The sequence below is a fragment of the Xenopus laevis genome, chromosome 2S (genome assembly GCF_017654675.1).
Source record: "Xenopus laevis strain J_2021 chromosome 2S, Xenopus_laevis_v10.1, whole genome shotgun sequence".
In the NCBI taxonomy this organism is placed as follows: domain Eukaryota; kingdom Metazoa; phylum Chordata; class Amphibia; order Anura; family Pipidae; genus Xenopus; species Xenopus laevis.
The window spans coordinates 15,465,176-15,483,981 of NC_054374.1; the positions used below are offsets into that span (position 1 = coordinate 15,465,176).

General features: G+C 36.5%; 1 protein-coding gene across 2 annotated transcripts in view; it reads right to left on the reverse strand.

Annotated features, from left to right (window-relative positions):
• The window catches only part of LOC108709213 (enteropeptidase), a 163,199-nt gene that overhangs the window by 131,904 nt on the left and 12,489 nt on the right, over window positions 1-18,806 (reverse strand). For both annotated transcript variants that reach the window (XM_041583376.1, XM_018248858.2), the window contains exons 2-7: window positions 16,773-16,912; window positions 15,621-15,688; window positions 10,093-10,244; window positions 8,912-8,953; window positions 8,405-8,440; window positions 4,960-5,079 (exon numbers count right to left, since the gene is read on the reverse strand). In XM_041583376.1, the coding sequence (XP_041439310.1) occupies window positions 4,960-5,079; window positions 8,405-8,440; window positions 8,912-8,953; window positions 10,093-10,244; window positions 15,621-15,688; window positions 16,773-16,912 (558 nt within the window). The remainder of the gene's footprint in view (window positions 1-4,959; window positions 5,080-8,404; window positions 8,441-8,911; window positions 8,954-10,092; window positions 10,245-15,620; window positions 15,689-16,772; window positions 16,913-18,806) is intronic.

The following is an 18,806-nucleotide window of genomic DNA, read 5'->3' on the forward strand; positions in this document are numbered from 1 at the left end:
TACATTTTTAGAGAAAAAAACTGATTTGTGAAAAAATAGAGATTTGAATTTCAGCAAATAGGCACATTGCTGTTTGGCTGGGGAGCATACCCTACTGGCACCCATTTTCTTAGGTGTAGAGGTAGCAAATACAAATATCCTTTGTATAGTATACAATGTAAATCACAAAAAAGAAAAGATTGATCCCACAGCATAACAGTTCTAACATCTAACCAAGATAGGTAGTTAGTTATCACACAATAATGGCCCCATACTAATGGAGACAAATGTTGAAGTCAAGCACTAACAATGGTATAAAGAAAGTAAAACGGGTCAGGTGTTTGCGTTACAGTGATATTGTATATATAGATATTGCACAGAGCACAGAAGAATTATATGCCTAAGGCCGGTATCTTACAGAAACCAAGGCACAACACTTTTGATCAGTTATCGCTCTTCTTTGTGGAGCTTTGAAAGCATCTGAAAAACTGTCGAGGCTAAAAGTGACATATTACTGATTCGCTAAGTAGGGCTTATCTCTTTCTAAAACAAGGAAGGAAAGAAACCAGCAAAAGATTCAAAACCTATAAATATTCATGAGCATTCCTCTCCAGTAAAGAACAGGCTAACAGAAGTACAAGCTAATGGTGAGAAGGATAAGGGAATGCAAATAAAATACCATTGCACATATCTGTCAGGGTAGAAAAAAAAAACCAGTGGGTTATGGATCCATTTATTAAGGTGATGGGTGACTCTTGCTCAAATATGCTTGAGAAGGTATGCATCATTCATTAACTCTGCCGAGATACATATAAATTACATCATATCGCATTATCTGCTTTGTGAAACTGCAGAGGTTGGGCAAGGGGGTGTACAAGCAGACAGTGTTATTTATCATTAACCAGATAATGATCTTCCTAAATGTACACCCATTTCATCATATAATTATCATCGTTGACTTATCAGCTCTACAACTAACAATAACTTGATCAATTCCCTGTTGCTTCTGTTGATTTATCATGATAGTTATTGCTAGGTGGCATGCCAAATTCACATAAAAGCAGCCATGCCCTTTGCTCCATAAACATTTTAACAGAACAAATTGCAAAATAATATAAATGCTTATTTTTCTGCAGTATACAAAGTACCATATTTGTTTGATTCCATTGCACCATTTATGTACAGTACAGCTTGTATATGAATGCAGTGCAATATGCAAAATGTAAATTGTGTTTTTTTTTTGTACCCACAGTGCAGTGTTTTCTCCCAGAATTACTTTGGAAATTGGGCACCCCCTAATTTGTTTGACTTGAGTAACTTATAGTGTGTAGCGTCAATAATGTCTTTAGTGTCCTATTTACTACCGTGATGTGCAACCCACTAAGGGAACCCTGAAATTATTGGCAGGTTTAGGCTATTAGCCAGTGTCCCCTTGCATTAACGTGTGTACTTGTGTCTCATTCATAACTACAGAATGTTACCTCTTTTGCCAGAGTTTCCTTAGACCTTGGAAACTGATAAGATGAAGCTACATCCTCCTCAATCTTATGTTAGTGACATCATATCCTGTAGGCTGGAAAGTCATAAAAGTTCTAAAAAACTCTGGAATTTGTCATATTTTAAAGCGGGATTGCCTTCAAAAGTCCTAACTATTAAAGAGTTTTGTGATAACATTTTTTCCCAACCATTTGAGGGGCTTGCCGCATTTGTTTTAGGGTGGGCTCATGTCTAGGGCATTAGAGGATCTCTTTTGTCTTTATTTTGCTTCCTTGGACCCAAGCATTTGCACTAACATTACTAATAAAGACATATATATGACCTATATGTACCCACCCTATTTAAATTGACTTAAGTATAAGTGTACTCACAGAGCTTCACTAGGCAGAATTGAACGCTAACAAAAGATTGCTAAGAAATGCTCGTACTGACGAATTTACACTAATGAAACTTCACCAGCGTTCAGCTGCTGAGATGCAACTTCACATTTTAGGGAATTAATGGATCGTTCACTGGCGAAAACTCACCCTTTAGTGAATTTGCCCTTATGAGCGTACACACAGGTTAGACTAATATCAGACACCCCGAAACAAACCAACACCTAGAAAATGAATTCACTGCCACCATCTATCATTAACAGACAATAGAAACCTAATGTGACTATACCAGGTAATAACTTACAATATAACAATGTATCAAACACTCTTTCCTATGTTAGACAGTCAGTGTTAGATCCTACTATTTCAACAAGCTTGGAAAACTGTCCCGAATTTGTGAAACTACAATGAAAAAAAAAATCTTGAAACACATTAATGTCAATTTTTGTTGCGGCAACTTTTCTGTAGCAAAATATATTAGCTTTGTACTGCAACAATGTTGTCTACCACGCAACATACTCACGAAACTGACCCTATGGAAATTTTTTTTGCCAGTGACGAAACTCAGAAATTTGCTGCAAAACCATACATGCTAAATACATTCACTTCTCATTACTGTTTAATACATTTCTTGAGAAATGTGCTTTTCAAATCCATCTGTCCTTAAATTTGTTGGAGGGCATTTTGGAATGATAAAATGATACATTTTATACATAATACAAGTTCCAAAGCACAGGCAACAGACTCTTTAAACGATAGTTATTGAATCCATACTATAGCGGCATGGGGTGTTAAGAAAAGCTTTTAGTGGGCCGAATACACATAAAAATTCTACAGCTTTTATTGCATTACACTGCTTACTTAGCAAGTAGGTGTTAAAAGCCAAATCTGTCCCATGTTATTAAAGGGTGGCCATTGAGAAGTTACTTTCATTTGCATGTATCCCTGTGCTTCCATAGTTAATTGTGTATTGTGAAATTCTAGGGAAATAAGGGCCCATTTGTACAGTTGAAGTTCATGCATTTCTTTGCCTTATGTTAACATATAATCAGAGCCATTAACAGCCACCTCACTAATGGCCCATAACATTTATTGCTGAATAAACCAATGAGAATGAGTAGGAATAAGTGCACAGTGAATGTTTATGTAGATTCAGCAGCTGATTTCTAAAAGCTCAACTAGTTAAATTGCTTTCATGACTTTTTCAGTTTAAAGGGGCTTGGAGGAAATATTCAACAAAAGAAAAAAAAAATGATTTTAAAAGTAAGTTAATAAAGATCCTTCTCAATCTTCTTAAACAAATATGATGGAAGCGAAGTAAATGGCAGGTTTTATTTTGTACCTTTTTAGAATATCTCTTGGATGATTATTATCTATTCTGTTGCATAGACATTTTTAGTGATGGGCGAATTTCTCCCGTTTCACCGAAAAATTCGCAAAACAGCGAAACACGAATTTTGACACAGGCTGGCGAAAATTCCGCTGGCGAAAATTCCGACGCTGGCGACAATTCTGATGCCCATTAAAGTCAATGGGCGCCTAGAATAATCGCTTTTTGCTTTTTCGCGAATTTTCGCCGGCAAATCTTTGCAGCAATTTTGAGGAATTTATTTGCCATTGGTGAAACGCGGGAATTCGTGCTGAGCTCAGCCACTACAGATACATAGAAGTTCTAGTCTTAAACATGATGGATGGAATTCATTGTGCCAGAAAATGGGTACGTTTTTTTTTTCCCTCTCTTGATTTAGTAACAATGAATGTCATATTTTTGTTATCTATGTTGGCAAAATAGAGCTGGATGTTGCCTGGTATAAAACTACATTAACGAATACAATGTGTATTCATGAAAATGGCACAGTAATACAAAGCCAACTGCTCTTTCTCTTTACCCGATCTACCTTTCTCTCCTAGAGTCTGCCCTATTATAGCTAGACCTCATTCATGGAGTTTCCTGGTCCCCAACTTCTTCTTCCAAGAACACTTGCTTCTCTTGGCCTTGCTGTAACCAGGCTCCCCTGAGCACACCCAGCCGGATCACCATCCAGCAGCCAAAGAGGAAGAGGCCACTCCTTAAACACACTATAGTGCAGTGTGTCAGGAAGTTGTCATAACACCTCTTGGCCAATCACACTGAGCTTAAACTAAAATGGATACATAGGCTTTTGCCTAGTTACTAAGGAAAAGGGTAGGGCCTTAAAGCCATAGGGGCAGATTAAGCCTTATGGGCCCCTACACAAGCTAACTGGTTAGGCCATCACAACTCCTACTGTAGGTACTCTGTTGATAGGTCACAGCTTCAAGCTGCTACTTGCCCCACTGTGCTCCTTCATTGTGTTATTGCAATGCTGACAAATTGTACAGCTTTCTACTGAGTTTATATATCACATAAATCCCTGTTCTGGTGGAATTTACCATCACATTCACATGCACTAAGGTCAATATATTATGCAGCAATTAAATGTGAGACGCGCAGGGAGATTCTCTCTTTCTCTTACCTCCCGTCGTGTCTCTCTGCTCAGACGCGCACTTCCAGGTTTAGGGCTTAAGCCCAGTCCTCCTTTTTAGAGTGCCCAAACTGACTTCAGTTTACTGATCCTGCTGAAGCATATTTATCCTGTTTGAATTCCTGGTTTTTGACTTCTGCCTGACTTTTTGACTCTGATTCCTGCCACCCGCCTTGATTCCTTTGTCTGACCTTCGACTACGTTTTTGCTTAATCATTGCCGGTCCCCTGTTTTGGACTTGTTTGTATTTTGTACTACTCCTTGTAGATTTTGCAGCAGAAAGTCCGGGGCCCCAAGAGGGCGTCGGTGAACACCTGGATCCACAGGGGTGCCCTGTGCATCAATGTGTACCCGCAATCACCAAAGGTTCCAACTAACTAGTACGTTACATTAACCTTGTTTTTTGAGAAACTTGTTTTAGGCACATTTTTGGAGGAAACTCACACAACACTGGAAGAACATCTTTCATACATGCCTAGAACATGCTCAGGGACAAAATAGTAATGCATGAAAAAAAGCATAAAATAAAAAACAGTAAATCTAGCTCTACTGAATACCTTTCAAATCAACTTAAATGGCAGTGAAAAAAAATGTGTTCTTACTGCAAAACTCTTCATATTCATCTGAGCCGTTTAGACAATCAGGAAGTCCATCACAAAACAGGGTTTCTTGTATGCAAAATGAAGAATCTGCACAAATGCTTTGACCAGGAGGGCACTGTCCTATTTAAAGATAAAATACATCCAATTGCTTAAATTTAATTCATTGACATTGAAATATTAAATGCATATTTAAAATCTTGTACACATATAATAGATGGCAATAACATTCAAGTGTTATATCTGTGTTGCTAACACATTACATACTGATTAGAGGCAGTCTTAATGCCTCCAATTAAAGTGTAAGCTTTGCGACATAACAATGTTAGGTTTCTGGTATCAGATCCATATTCAGAAGTGGGGTAAGTCATGTTGTTCATCAAGCAATTCTGGACAATAACTCTGCTTTAAATTTTAAAATTTGGGGAAAAAGTTCAGAACATGTTCACATGCATTTTTTATTTTTGTGCAGAATAATTGTCTTTATCGCCATCGTATCTCTCATGTATTTCACCATTTATAAAAGCAAAAAACGTGAGAAGAAATTGTAAAATAAAGTAAAAATCGTTTGATCGATAAAATCCTTCGAACCGAACGATTCGAACGATTTTAAGTGATCGATCAAAGGATTTTTCTTCTATCAAAAAAAGGTTAGAAAAGTGCTGGGGAAGGTCCGCATAGGCTAACATTGTACCTCGGTAGGTTTAAATTGGCGAAGTATGTAGTCGAAGTATTTTTTAAAGAGACAGTACTTAGATTATCGAATAGTCGAACAATTTTTAGTTTGAATCGTTCAAATAGAAGTCAAAGTCAAAGGTCGTAGCCTATTCAGTGGTCGAAGTACCCAAAAAATTACTTCAAAATTCTAACTTTTTTTCATTCGAATCCTTCACTCGAGCTTAGTAATTGTGCTCCTATGTGTCACCGTTTTTCTAATACTGAAGTTTAAAGTGTCATTTTTCACCTTCTGAACAGTAACGGAACTTGGTGGGGGCGGGCCCTGGTGCGGGCCATGCAGCCGGGCCCGCCCCCACCCTCGTCTGCGTGATTTTTCTCTGCCGCTGCAGCCGACTTGAGCCGGCTGCAGTGCGCGCAATCTACCGGGGGGGCCCTGCGGGGTGCAGGCCCTGGCCCAGTTGCACCCCCTGCTCCCCCGGTAGTTACGTCCCTGCTTCTGAAGTAGCTCTGGGGAGGGGGGGGGTCGCCGACCCTGTAAACTGTTCTAAATAGATACATTTAGTATATACATTTATTATCTCTGTCCCTGCTGAGCAGAACCTCTGGGTTTCATTAAAGGCAGCTGTTAGGATTGATACAATAGTTGCTAATATTCCAGAGATGCTGCTGAGAAATGGATCAACTCAATGTTGCAAAATTGTAACAGTTCAGAGTCTGCACCTGAATTACTGAGCTGCCAGACTCAAACACCAGAAACACAAACATTCAACTTTAAACTTAGATATTGGAAAAACTAAAAAAATAAATAATGGAAAGTAATTGAAAAAAGTCTTTATTTCTGGGGAACAATCTAAAAAAAACTGAATGGAAAAAGTGTTTGGAAGGTGAACAACCCCTTTAACTTATAAATACTTTAATGGCATTATTGATTTCTTATTTAATTGCTCCTTTTCTTTTAAATTCCTTTCCGATTTGCTTTGCAACTCATGAAATTAGATTACTTCTACCTCTACTGTTTTCTGTTTGGTAAATAATTAAAATCTGTTATTGAAAAAAAATCTGCTCCAGCCATGGAGGTATTTGTTAGATTACTCTATGATTAATATCAGTAGGAAAGATTAATGATTCCCTTCTTCAAATGGGTAATTTCTAAATGACCCAAGAGACTTGGGGTTATATTTATCAAAAAGTGAAGTTAGAGATCGTCACAGTCCACTAGCATGAAATAACGCCACTCTCCATTCATTTCTATGAAATTTTAAAGGCGGATTTATTTAATGGTAAACGTTTACTTTCACCCTTTGATAAATACGCCTTTAAAAATCCCATAGAAATTAATGGAGAGAGGCGGTATTTCACTCTAGTGGACTGTGGTGATCTCTAACTTCACTCTTTGATAAATATACCCCTCGGAACGTATTGTGTGCGATTAAACAAATATTTACTTTTCAAAATCATCCCCTAAATCACTTAATCACATAGAGTGGCCTCAAAAAAGTATAATAAAACCCTGTCTATTGTAGAAGGTTATGCTTTAATAGAGAAGACTACCTTAGAGAATACTGTACTAAAAAGACTGTATTAACCTGTCAACATTTATAACAATCGATATGGAAGAAACAAAAAAAAAGAAATTATACTGTAGACTACCATTTGTATTTGGCCAGACCACAAATTAAGCGAAGTTTAAGACTTTTAAGACTTATCCATAATGGCTAAAAATAAAAGTAGCAGATGGCAGGAAGAGCTGAATACTTCACTGAATGCTATAAAAGTTGACCATACAAATAATGCTATTATAGTGTCATTTTTGGAATGAAAATGGGGCATTGGTTTAACACAGACAAACACTTGAAATTATATTTTTTATAACAGTTATATTTTATAACTGTGCCTGCTTTTGCTCTGGATGTACATCAAACTGTTTTGGTAGAAACATAGGCTACTATTGTATACTTATTTCAATTTCAATTTATATTCTTATTTTACACCCCAGGCCCCATGGCATTATTTTATGGACAGCAGTGCCCTTTTTGGGCTTTATGGAGTAATGTATTATATGACTTCAGAGGAGCAAAAGGCATCATTTTAGAGGGAAATGCAATGGGGATACAACTTCATCCCATTTGATAACACTGTTAAACACTGTTAAAGGGTTCAATCTTTCACAAGAAGTAATTTTCTTTTCAAACCACTTCACCCATACACAGGTGTCTCTTTCGTATTGTTATGAAAAATTTTAATTTAAATTATGTTAAAATAAGATAACATTCCAGCAGGGAAATAATTTGTATATGCCAAACATGCAGTGTATGCAATACAGAAAACTATATCAATAAGGAACATTCGTGTAAAAAATAACATAAATATTTTTTAGATACTTCATGACCTTCATGAATTGCAACTAATAGTCCATAATTGACAGCATTTTCTACAGCTAAGTGCAGAGACTACACTTGAAATGTGTAGGAGGCAATGGAATGTAACCTGAGACAATTTCCTTCACATCAGTTCAGAATAAAGGCTGTTGGAGAAAAAGTTCCAGGTGGGTTTTTTGCTAAAATGCTATAATGTTGTATCTGCATTATAAGTTGGGAAACTTCTTGTAAAGTTGTGAATAGATACAATAAGGACATGGAGAAGAGCAGATAAAACAAATGCGATTATGTCAGTCAATTTTTCAAAGAAAATTATGGAAAACAAACAATTTTGTAATTATCTGTAGCAGGATAAATAAATTTGACAACAGGTTTTAAAACATTTTTCTCACCTAGAGTTGTATTTTGCTTTGGTGTTGTAACCTCGCCTGCAATAGTAAATAAAGAATAATTTATATTATCATGCTAAATGTAAATTCAGTACTATCTTGGAAGGTGAATAATTCAAAAAAACTTTTACTTTTACAATAAGAGGAGATTGGAACTGTTAGCCAGTTTACAGAGAAAGAAGAGGATGGCAGCATATCCTTAGAGGCCAGTGGCAGGGGCCTATCAAGTTGCTCTATTGGCCTTCCAGCAGCTGGGGCTTCTGTGGCTGAGGCCCTTCAGAGTACTCCAGGGCCAAGCAAACCCAATGTTCTTCCATGTTCACAGGTACCCACGACAGAACTGAGGGTTGGTTGTATGAGTGGGGGAGTTACACTTTCCATGTGGGGATATGGCTATGCTATAGCAATTTTTTGGGAGGTTAAAAGAGCTGTGGGACAAGTTTAGTTCAAATGACGGGTCTATATCTTACTTCTTACATTTCAACAGAAGATATTAGAAATATTGCTTACTTAGAGTTGTAGATGGACTTGTTGTTGTAATTCCTTGGGTATCTGCAATAATAAACCAAAATGCTAAATACAAATTCTTTATATCAAACATTTTTCCATTTTTGATTCTGTGAATTATTCTGCCACTGGTGTCAACTACATTCAGCCTTTGTTACTTGAACATGCAATTTTCACATGGGAATATGCTTAAAAGGGCTGCAAATTGCCCTTTACAAAATTAGTTCAATGAATAGGGCTTGTACTATTTCTTGAACTAAACAGGTCAAAAACTTGAATTTAATTGAATTAAATGAAGTCATATCTTACTTCTTACATTGCATATCTGATTTCTTACTCAAACAAATCAGCTGTCCACTGAGAAGCCATACTGTATGTATAAACAGACGATTCCCTTGCCCAGTTAGAGTCTTTTAGATAAGGAACAGCTTCTCATTGAACTTACAGTATGTTGTATAGGAGTATAAAGTATACCGGTTATTTAAGGTCTCTTCTCTTTCATTCTCTACCCATATTTAAAATTGCATTTAGTTTATTAGGTATTATATAGGTTTATTAGCAAATATTTAAGTCCTTATTTACAATACAGGTATGGGATCTGTTATCCGGAAACTTGTTATCCAGAAAGCTCTAAATTACAGAAAGATCTGTTATCTAGGAAGCACCAAGTCCCAAGGATTCTGGTAACAGGTCCCATACCTGTACATTTAACTAGGTGCGAAATGCAAAGCACCCTGTTTTTTTTGTAGTTTGCATCTAGCCCTGCAAGTTGTGTCCTAACACAAAACTGTTTGCTTTCCTAGAATTCAGCTCAAACATTTGGACCCCATTCTGTAGGTTTGCATACAAAGGGGACAGTAGATTATGCATCTGATGCCCCATAATTCACATGCTATGCCTGTTGTTTTTGCATCATATTTCACTGGTCTTTGCCTTTTTCATATCATATTTAGGTGTTATCAAACTCACCTATTCTTGCAAATGGACTTCACACAAGAAACTACCAAACCATAAATTCAAATACATATCTCTCATCTTTGAGATATACATATTAACATAAAGTTATATATTATTTTTTAAAAACATTTTTTAATATATATCAACATATTATATTATTATATATTATATATTCTTAAACACATACCCTGTGCACCCCCAAAAAATAAAAGATGAAGAAAGCTTACCTGTTATCACCACAGTAGTTTTGTCTACAAAAAAATCCTTATTGTGGTCAGCATTATTTGCCTCAATCCCCAAAACCAGTTCCTTATGTATGTTTTCATTTGATATGATTTGTGTGAAGTGAAGATTAAAAAGAACGACCACGCTTCCATTTCTGTTAGGATGAATACAAAACAGAAAGGTTTTGCTAACTGAGTATCTTTGGATATACTGAGTATCATTGCATGCAGATTGTTTGGCTTTTGTGTTATTGCACTTTGACTGCAATGTTATTGTGATGTTTTAGAAACTCTTTAAAAAGACTTAAAGAGCTGAACTGCATTATAAATGCACATTACAAATTAGAAAAAAAATACTGAAAATAATAGAATGCTATATGCAATTTTGACTCAGAAACCCACCTCTTTATTCATCTTTTCATTTAATTTTATTGATGTCAGTGATCTCAATAATTTTTATAGACTGCTGGACTGCCAGGAATATTCGGGATTCAAACCCTGGCCAGCATGGTTTTCAGGATGTGTCATATCCTGCTGAGCCACTGGATGTGTTTGGAGCTCATTTCTCACAACTATTCATATAGACTCTTGCTACCTTAGTTACTCTGTCTCCACCCTCACTCTCATTAGGGCCACGTGTCTACAAGCTGGTCATTATGGGCCTATTTAAGCCAGTTCCTTTCTGCCTCCCTTTGGTGGATCATTGATATCAGTTTGGTGATCTTGCCCCCCCCCATGCTTGTTTTTGTTCCAGCCTAGGTTTCCTCTTTGCCTGAATCCTTTTACTTATTTCCCGACTCTGACTTCTGCCTGCTCCATGAACTAACGTTTGATTGCTGGCTGTGTCGACCACCGCCTGCATCACAGATCTGCTCTTGGTTGGCCCTTTCCTGATCCATGCCTACTTAAAGGGGACCCGTCACCCAATAAAATTATTCAAAATCCTATTTTATCACATTAGTCAAGCAAAATGAACTTTTACTTACACAATATAAATTATTTGAACTGTGTATCCTTCAGTCTGGGAACTCATAATTATAGCAAGCAGGCAGGAGCCATTTTGTGGACACTGTTATTAAGACAAGCCTTGCATCATCTCAGAATCTTGTTTGTGCACCAGAATGGGGGACCTGATGTCCATCCCCATGCCCTGTTTACACAATTAAATGGTGAAGAGAATGGGGGGAATGTGGGGAGAGCAGTGACATCTAGGAAGTGCTGAATGGAAAGTGAAAGTAATTTTCTGCCCCACCTCTATGCCTAAGGCATAGAGGAGGGGCAGACAATATTTGATTGACAGCTGAGACTTTTAAATGAGCTATGAATGCTTTAATAAAAAATAGAAATTTGATTTCATGCTTAATTTGAAAAGGACTTTTATTATACAAAGGACTTTTATTTGTGTATGTGTGACAGGTCCACTTTAAAGACTTTGTGTTATTTTGCCTTTTGTTTTCAAATCACTGGTCAGTATTGACTTTGCTTTATTTGCATCTGTTTAATTGCATTAAATCTAATTTGCTCTCTATCATAAGGCTTATGCCTTTTCACCAAGCCTTGGTTACGCAGCACATAGGCTCCAACCTGTCAACCTCACACCAGAAGTAGTTCTTATAAACCTTGCTACTATTATTATTATTATTATTATTATTATTAACATGTATTTATATAGCGCCAACATATTGCGTAGTACTGTGTACTAGGAATCTCTGTAACATTTCATATTATTTGATACATATGCAAATGCAGGGGTTAAAACTTTTGCATTGTCCAAGCTCACCCAATTCTGCCTTCAGCACAAAAACCCTTTAAAGCTCATAATGTTTTTATATTCTAATTCCGGAACATTTTTGCTTGCTAGATAGCTGCCATGAAAATAATGACAGAGGCATAAAGAATCGAAGCACAATAATTCTGTTTTATTTCACCAAAGAAAGAACAGAACTTAACACATAATGTAAAACGCGTGAGAACAGAGACAGGTACAATGAGCATTCAAGTCTTTAGTGTTTTGTGTTTCTGTGAGAACTCTGAATGCTCCTGTCATTTTCTAATTTGTTATTAGAAAGAAAGAACACATTTGAACACAGTCTTGTTTGTTTGTGTAACTGGAAAGTGGTGACAAGAAATAATAAATAAAAAAAAATCACTTTGTTAAATATAACTCGTGCATTTTATTCTAAGGCAGCCTATTAACATAGTAGCATTCTTATCATATGCACTCACTGGGTGATTAGGGGATAGGGGCACTGGGATCAGTGATGTTTCTAGATGTCTATAAGTCACCATTCATACCTTCCCAACACTCATGACCTTGATTACTAAATATTAATACTGTCTGCTTAATATTGCCATTGAACTTCCATAGGTAATTGTACACTGGCCACCTTCACGATGCAGATGCAGAGCAAGTGGGGTGGGGGGCATATAGTCAACCCCTCCTGCACCCTGCCTGTCCCCTTATTTGCAGGCCATTAAGACATGCAATTTAGGGAAAGTGAATGGCACAGGCCACAGTGGGACCTTACCCTTATGTTCTGTCATACAACAGAAAAGATTTTCACTGGCACACAAGATTTTTAGCTGCAGGGCAAGCCCTTGCAATTTTTTAATGCAGTGCAGGTGCAATGTTTCGGGGGCCATGCTTGACAAAGGGGCGTGACCCCGAAACGTTGCACCTGCACTGCATTAAAAAATTGCAAGGGCTTGCCCTGCAGCTAAAAATCCTGTGTGCCAGTGAAAATCTTTTCTATGGAATTTTGAGGTGGCCGAAGCCTCTATCATTGTGCACCAGGTGATAAATACGTGAAGGGTGGTGTGGGTGTGCGGTTAACCGAAATTTCTTGGCTACTGTCATGCAACAGCCCACCAACATCTGCCCTGCCAATGGTATACTCTGCACCTCTCGCCAAATGTTTTGTCCTTCAAAAAGTGCAGGAAGCAACCAGACCTCTTTGAATGAGCTAAAGCGGCACAATGTTGTGCCACTAAATTATCCTGTACTTCTGGCAAGTAGGGATGGGCGAATTTGACCTGTTTCACTTCGCCAAAAATGAGCAGCTGTCGAAAAATTTGCGGCAATGCATTACAGTCTATTGCAACAAAAAATCTTTTAAGGTGCACTGATTTATTTCAGATGCATCATTTTTTTTTTCCATTGGAGTCTATGGTCGTCATTTCCATTTCGAAACTCAGTGAAAAAATTCGCTTATCCCTACTGGCGAGTGTCTAAATGAATGACCCCTCTTTGGTTATACCTAAAACTTACATAATACATTGGATTTACCTTACAACAACTATCAACTGCCACAAATAGTTTCTTTGATAACTTTGCAACTGAATAGTACAATGTCCTTGTAATGTCAGCAATTTGCTTGATTCTTGTTTTAAGCCAGTTCCTTTTTATGTTAATTGTTAGTAGTTTTTAAATGGTTTGGGCATGTTTTATTTCTCTGCCAGTTTAGATGTGTAGTTTGTTTTATCGCTTTGTAATATTAGGAAGTGTTGCGAAGAATTCAAGAAAAATGACCAGCAAATGTAGAAAATGTGCATGCAATTAAATTTACTCTGAACTAATTCAATGGTAATGAGAAATAGGAAAGAACATTAAATTTCCAAATACAAGCAGCTTCTAATTTAGAGAAGTGAACCAAATCACTTATGTTTGTTAAATCCTGCAGTGCCATTGCCCACTTAGAATAAATTGTTCGCTACATTTCTACATCTTCTGTCTTCTTTTAGAGTCCATTAGCCCTCCAGAGTATAGTTTATTACTCTGAAGTTTCAAATCAAAATGGATAGAAAACTACAAGCTGTTTTACCATTAAGCTAATTTTGTATTTTTATACTTTGCTTTGCTGCAGACAGAAATTTAATTTTATTTGCAAAAAGATAACAATGGCATAAATTCACACTATTTCAAGAACCAAGCACTAGAATTTTCTCTGCTTACTCTAATTCTACTGTAATCTTCTTCAAGCTGCAACTAATTTTATTATTTCACAGTACCGGGCAGAAAATATATTTACTATTTCTCATGTATGAATACTTTGTTGAAATATACTGTCGATATTTGTACAATAAATTATTTAATTTTTCTGTAGAGAAAAATGTAGTTCAAGATGTAAGGACTATAAGAGACAAATTATTTCGAAGTGCAATATTGTTTTCTATTTAACATCACCTTTTTGATTGCCAGGAAAAAGTTTCTGACAGTGAGGAAAGCATTAGTGAATTGACATGGTTATCAAATTTGATTGTCAGTGTCAGTTTGTGAGAATGTTAGTGTCACAAACCTGCTCACTTTTCCTGCGAAGCGGTCCAGGGGAGGCCGCAGCACTAGTGCACAGAGCTCAATAGTAAAGCTAATTTCCAATTGAAAAATCAAAAATGTACCTCTCAAAGGTACCAGGAGCAGTTTTTTGTCGCACCTGGTAAACCATTTGATGCGCCTCATCAATGAAGCACCACTGTATTCACAGAGCAGCTTGCAAGGTGACAAAATGTGAATTGTAAAATGGTCAATGTATAATTAATTTGGACACTAGGTGGCAGTGAATTCTAAGTTTATGTGAAGTAAAAAGTTGTCGGTAGTGAAAGGTGAATAAAGCAAACAGGCCCAGGAAATAAGGTAGCCATTTTGCCAGTGAAAGATCAAGGGACAGCAGTCTATGTCAAGGAAAGGCGAGGAGATAGAATTGTGCAATTAACTTGAACTGTTTGTGAGAAAGTCTTCCATACCTCATGTTCCAAGGTTACAAGCTCAAAAGCAACACTGAGCACTAACACCTATTTGAATTATACACACATACCTCCTGCACATTCCTATCTCCTGTGCAATAAATTTCTCCAATTTGCCCCTGAGAGGTAGGGGAGAGGGGTTGAAAATCAGCATAGGCAGAAAAAGTACATGTCTTGCCCCGTCCACTGTGGCACCCTAGGAACATTTCTCTTATGTCTATGGCTAGTTACAGCACTGCATTTACCTTACATTACTAGTTGTATATTAAGCAAGTGTTAATAGTTGATTTCATGATGACTGATGAATAGCTTTTTCAGATTTATGGGAGTAGGGGGAAGGTTGTGGCAGGACAGTATTTTTAAATATTTTTTGTATATTTTCAGTAGCACTTTCATGAAAGCTACTGGGGAGAACGCAAAAGGTAAAGAATTTTACATTTTTCACTAAAGACAACAAAAACAAAATAAAAAGTGAAACATTCAACTGAGGCACAACTATAACGTTTGTTGGGCTAGTCAGGTGAACTCATCATTATATGAAAGAAAATACAGCAAAATTGCAACTTTGCAGTTCATCCAAATATGTGGCTACTAAAGCTTACTGATTACACCAGCCAGGTATTTTACAAGTAAAGACATCAGTAGTTCCCTGTTTAAAACAATTTATTTCTAAATCATGGAAAATAAATGTAACTAATATTGTGCATTATTTTTCATCAAATAATAAAATTAAAAATAACCCCCTAATAATGTCTGTTCACTTTAAGACAGATATCTGCTAAATTGCTTACCTAAACTCCAAAATGTTAGACGATTTATATACATTTTTCAGCTGACCAGCTTGAAAGATCTTGTAGATCTATGGAAACATAAAACACAATTTAATCTATGTTTTAGGACATACACATCAGACATATCCACATATGCCAATTAGGGGGATTATTTATCAAAATCCAAAAAGTTCTCACTATTTTCTGAAAACTACTCTGACCAAATCCGCACGGACTCTGTCCCCCTATTTATCAATACATTTCAAAAATGTATTGTGCAGGAACCAAACCAATAAAATTGTGAAAATATCAGAATCAAACAATTTTTTTTCAGATTTATTGCTGAAACCTACAACTTTTGAAACCTGTGAATTCAACTTATTGAACTAAACCCAGCTCAGATCAGGATATCAATGAGACATCTGCCATTAACTTCTACATGAACTGAGATGGAGTACTCTTTTATACTGACTTCCATCGGGTTTATTAAATCACGAAAAATTCAAAGGTTTTTTTTCTATGAAAAAATTGTTTTTCCCCTTTAAAAGGCAGACCAGAAAAAAAAAAACCTACATGTTTGTGGTTATCTCTCTCTTTGAATGTTAAAAATGCAATCTAATTAGTATGAAAAAATATGTCTATGAAGTTTCTCATTTATCCAAGGCAACTGGACAGTTTCAAGAAATACTCTTAGGGGGTTATTTATGAAAGTCTGTTTTTTTCTGGTAAGACTTTTAAAGGGGAAAAACAAAATTTTTTCATAGAAAGAAAAATTCCGATTTTTTGTGATTTATCAAACCCCAATGGTGTTAAAAGTCTGAATAAAAAAGTACTCCAACTCTGGCCTGCCGAGTTCATGTAGAAGTCAATACTTTGAAGATTTTGTGGTTTTCAGGCATCAAATCCGAAAAAGTCTCAGTTTTCAGCGACAAATCCAAAAAATACGATGTACGATTGGAATTTTTTTCATGATTTTATCATTTTTTTCCCACACAAGAAATTTTTGTAAAAATTAATTGATAAATAGGGGGAAAAAGTCTGTGTGGATTTGTTTGGAGTCGTTTTCAGAAAATAGTGAAAACGTTTCAGATTTTGATAAATAACCCCCTCAATGCCCAGTTGCCTTTGAATTAATTCTACTTGGTACTGTAGTATGAAAAAAGGGAGGTTTACCAGTTGTTGGACATCAAAGGCAAGCATTTTGAAGTTCACTGAACTTTGATTTTGCAAGCTCGGTGTAAATTCTGCTCCAGACAGTATGGTGAAAGTTCCATTCGGTGTGCTCTCATTTCCTGGTGTACATATGGCATTATCTGGCAAAGAATACATACCAAAAGTCATGATGACTGCAGTATTTAGAAAAACAGCTCTGTACATTAAAGCATGTAGTGCAAAATATAGCAGGCAGAAGAGCAAAACCAACATTTTAGTTACTGTTTCATTTAAAGCAAAAAAATGATTTCTTTCTTATGTGAGACATATATTAAAGTCAGAGAAAGGATGCCACCCAATATTAAAATAATTAGTAGTGATGAGCGAATTTGTGGCGTTTCACTTCCCTGAAAAATTCACGAATTTCCTGCGAAATTCAGGAAACTGCGAAAAATTTGCGAAACAGCAACGGCGTACGTTTTTGATGCTGGCGTCCGTTTTTTGGACGCCGGCGTCCGTTTTTGGTGAAATTGACACCATCAAAATTTCACAGTGGTTTCGCAAATTTATCCGCCGGCGGCGAATCGCGGGAATTCGCCACAAATCTGCGCCTGGCAAATAAATGCGCCCATCACTAATAATTAGCCGTTTTTCAATAAGCCATTTTTACATTCATTTCTGCAGTGATTAAGCTTTAGAGTGAGACAGGTGTCATAAAGTGTAATTTTCTGTTAAAGGGGGTTCTCCAATCAGACGCCACCATGTGATGGCTCTGCCTTGTCAGTGGGCTGGGCTCAGGGATACTGTTTCAACCAATCAGAGACTACAAATGTGACATGTGGTCTTGGGCTTTGAGCTCTTAAGGAATGACGGAGCACCTCTAACCCGACCACAGTGATATTATAGTTTTAAAAGACCCCCTATTTCCAAAATCATGCCCTGCCAGTAATCTGATAGGGACATATAACTTATAATAAATTAGATCATGAAAAGCACTGTTTCTCGGGGTGATTTATTGAAAGTGTTGTGTCCCTGTCTGCCCTGTTTCTGTTTATAAGTAGGAAAGGCTGTCTGACCTTTGTAATATAGTGCAGTAGACTTTAAAAGCATTTAGTAATTACATAACATACTGAAATCTCACATTGACTAATGTCTGAGAATATAATTCAATTGGTATGGCTGGTGCCACATAGGTTGCTTATGCCACAGAACAGAAGAATACACTGTACATTCATGTAACAGCAGAAGAGAGCCTTCATTGATTTTCTATCTGAAATGTTAATGGGAATTAGTGGATGTATACAGTGGATTACACTTCTAAGACAACCTAGCACATTATTTGAATTCATGTTTTCACTGTTCACTTGGTAGTATGACCTCTGGATAACTTTTTGCAAATATTCACACACATAAACCAAGGGCCTTATTTAAAAATTCCAACCTGGGAAATTTACTTTTTTTGTTGTTTACTTGAATAACCTCAAAATTTATAAAACGTGGATGTTAGCCTGTTTATTAACAATTATAAATAAAAATGTGAACAAATGAAACCTGTGATAAAAACCTCAAAAGTTAATCTGTAGTCTATTCATTGTTTTCTATGGGTACACAAACATTCAAAAAATTGCGACAAACGTGAAAAACTCAAAATGCTTAAATTTTACCTATGACAGCTTTCATTGACTTCCACATCACTGTCACAAGATTTTAGATGCCACAAAGTTTTACATTCATATTTTTCTTGTTTTTTGCACTTAAGAAATAAAATTTGGAGTTTTTGACTTTCATGTCATTTTCACTCTTTATGAGTTTTTGACGTTCACGACATTTCTCTTTCATTAATAAAATTCATGATTTTTAGTGCAAAAACGACATTTTTGACAAATGAATGCTTGGAGAAGGTCTTTTCCTGTTTCAATCAATAATGCACCCAATAATGCCCCTATGGGAAAAATAAGGTCCATAACCAATTGGTTTGCAAATAGTGATGGGCGAATTTGCATCGTTTCACTTCGCCGAAAAATTTGCGAATTTCGCAAAACGGCGAAAAATTTG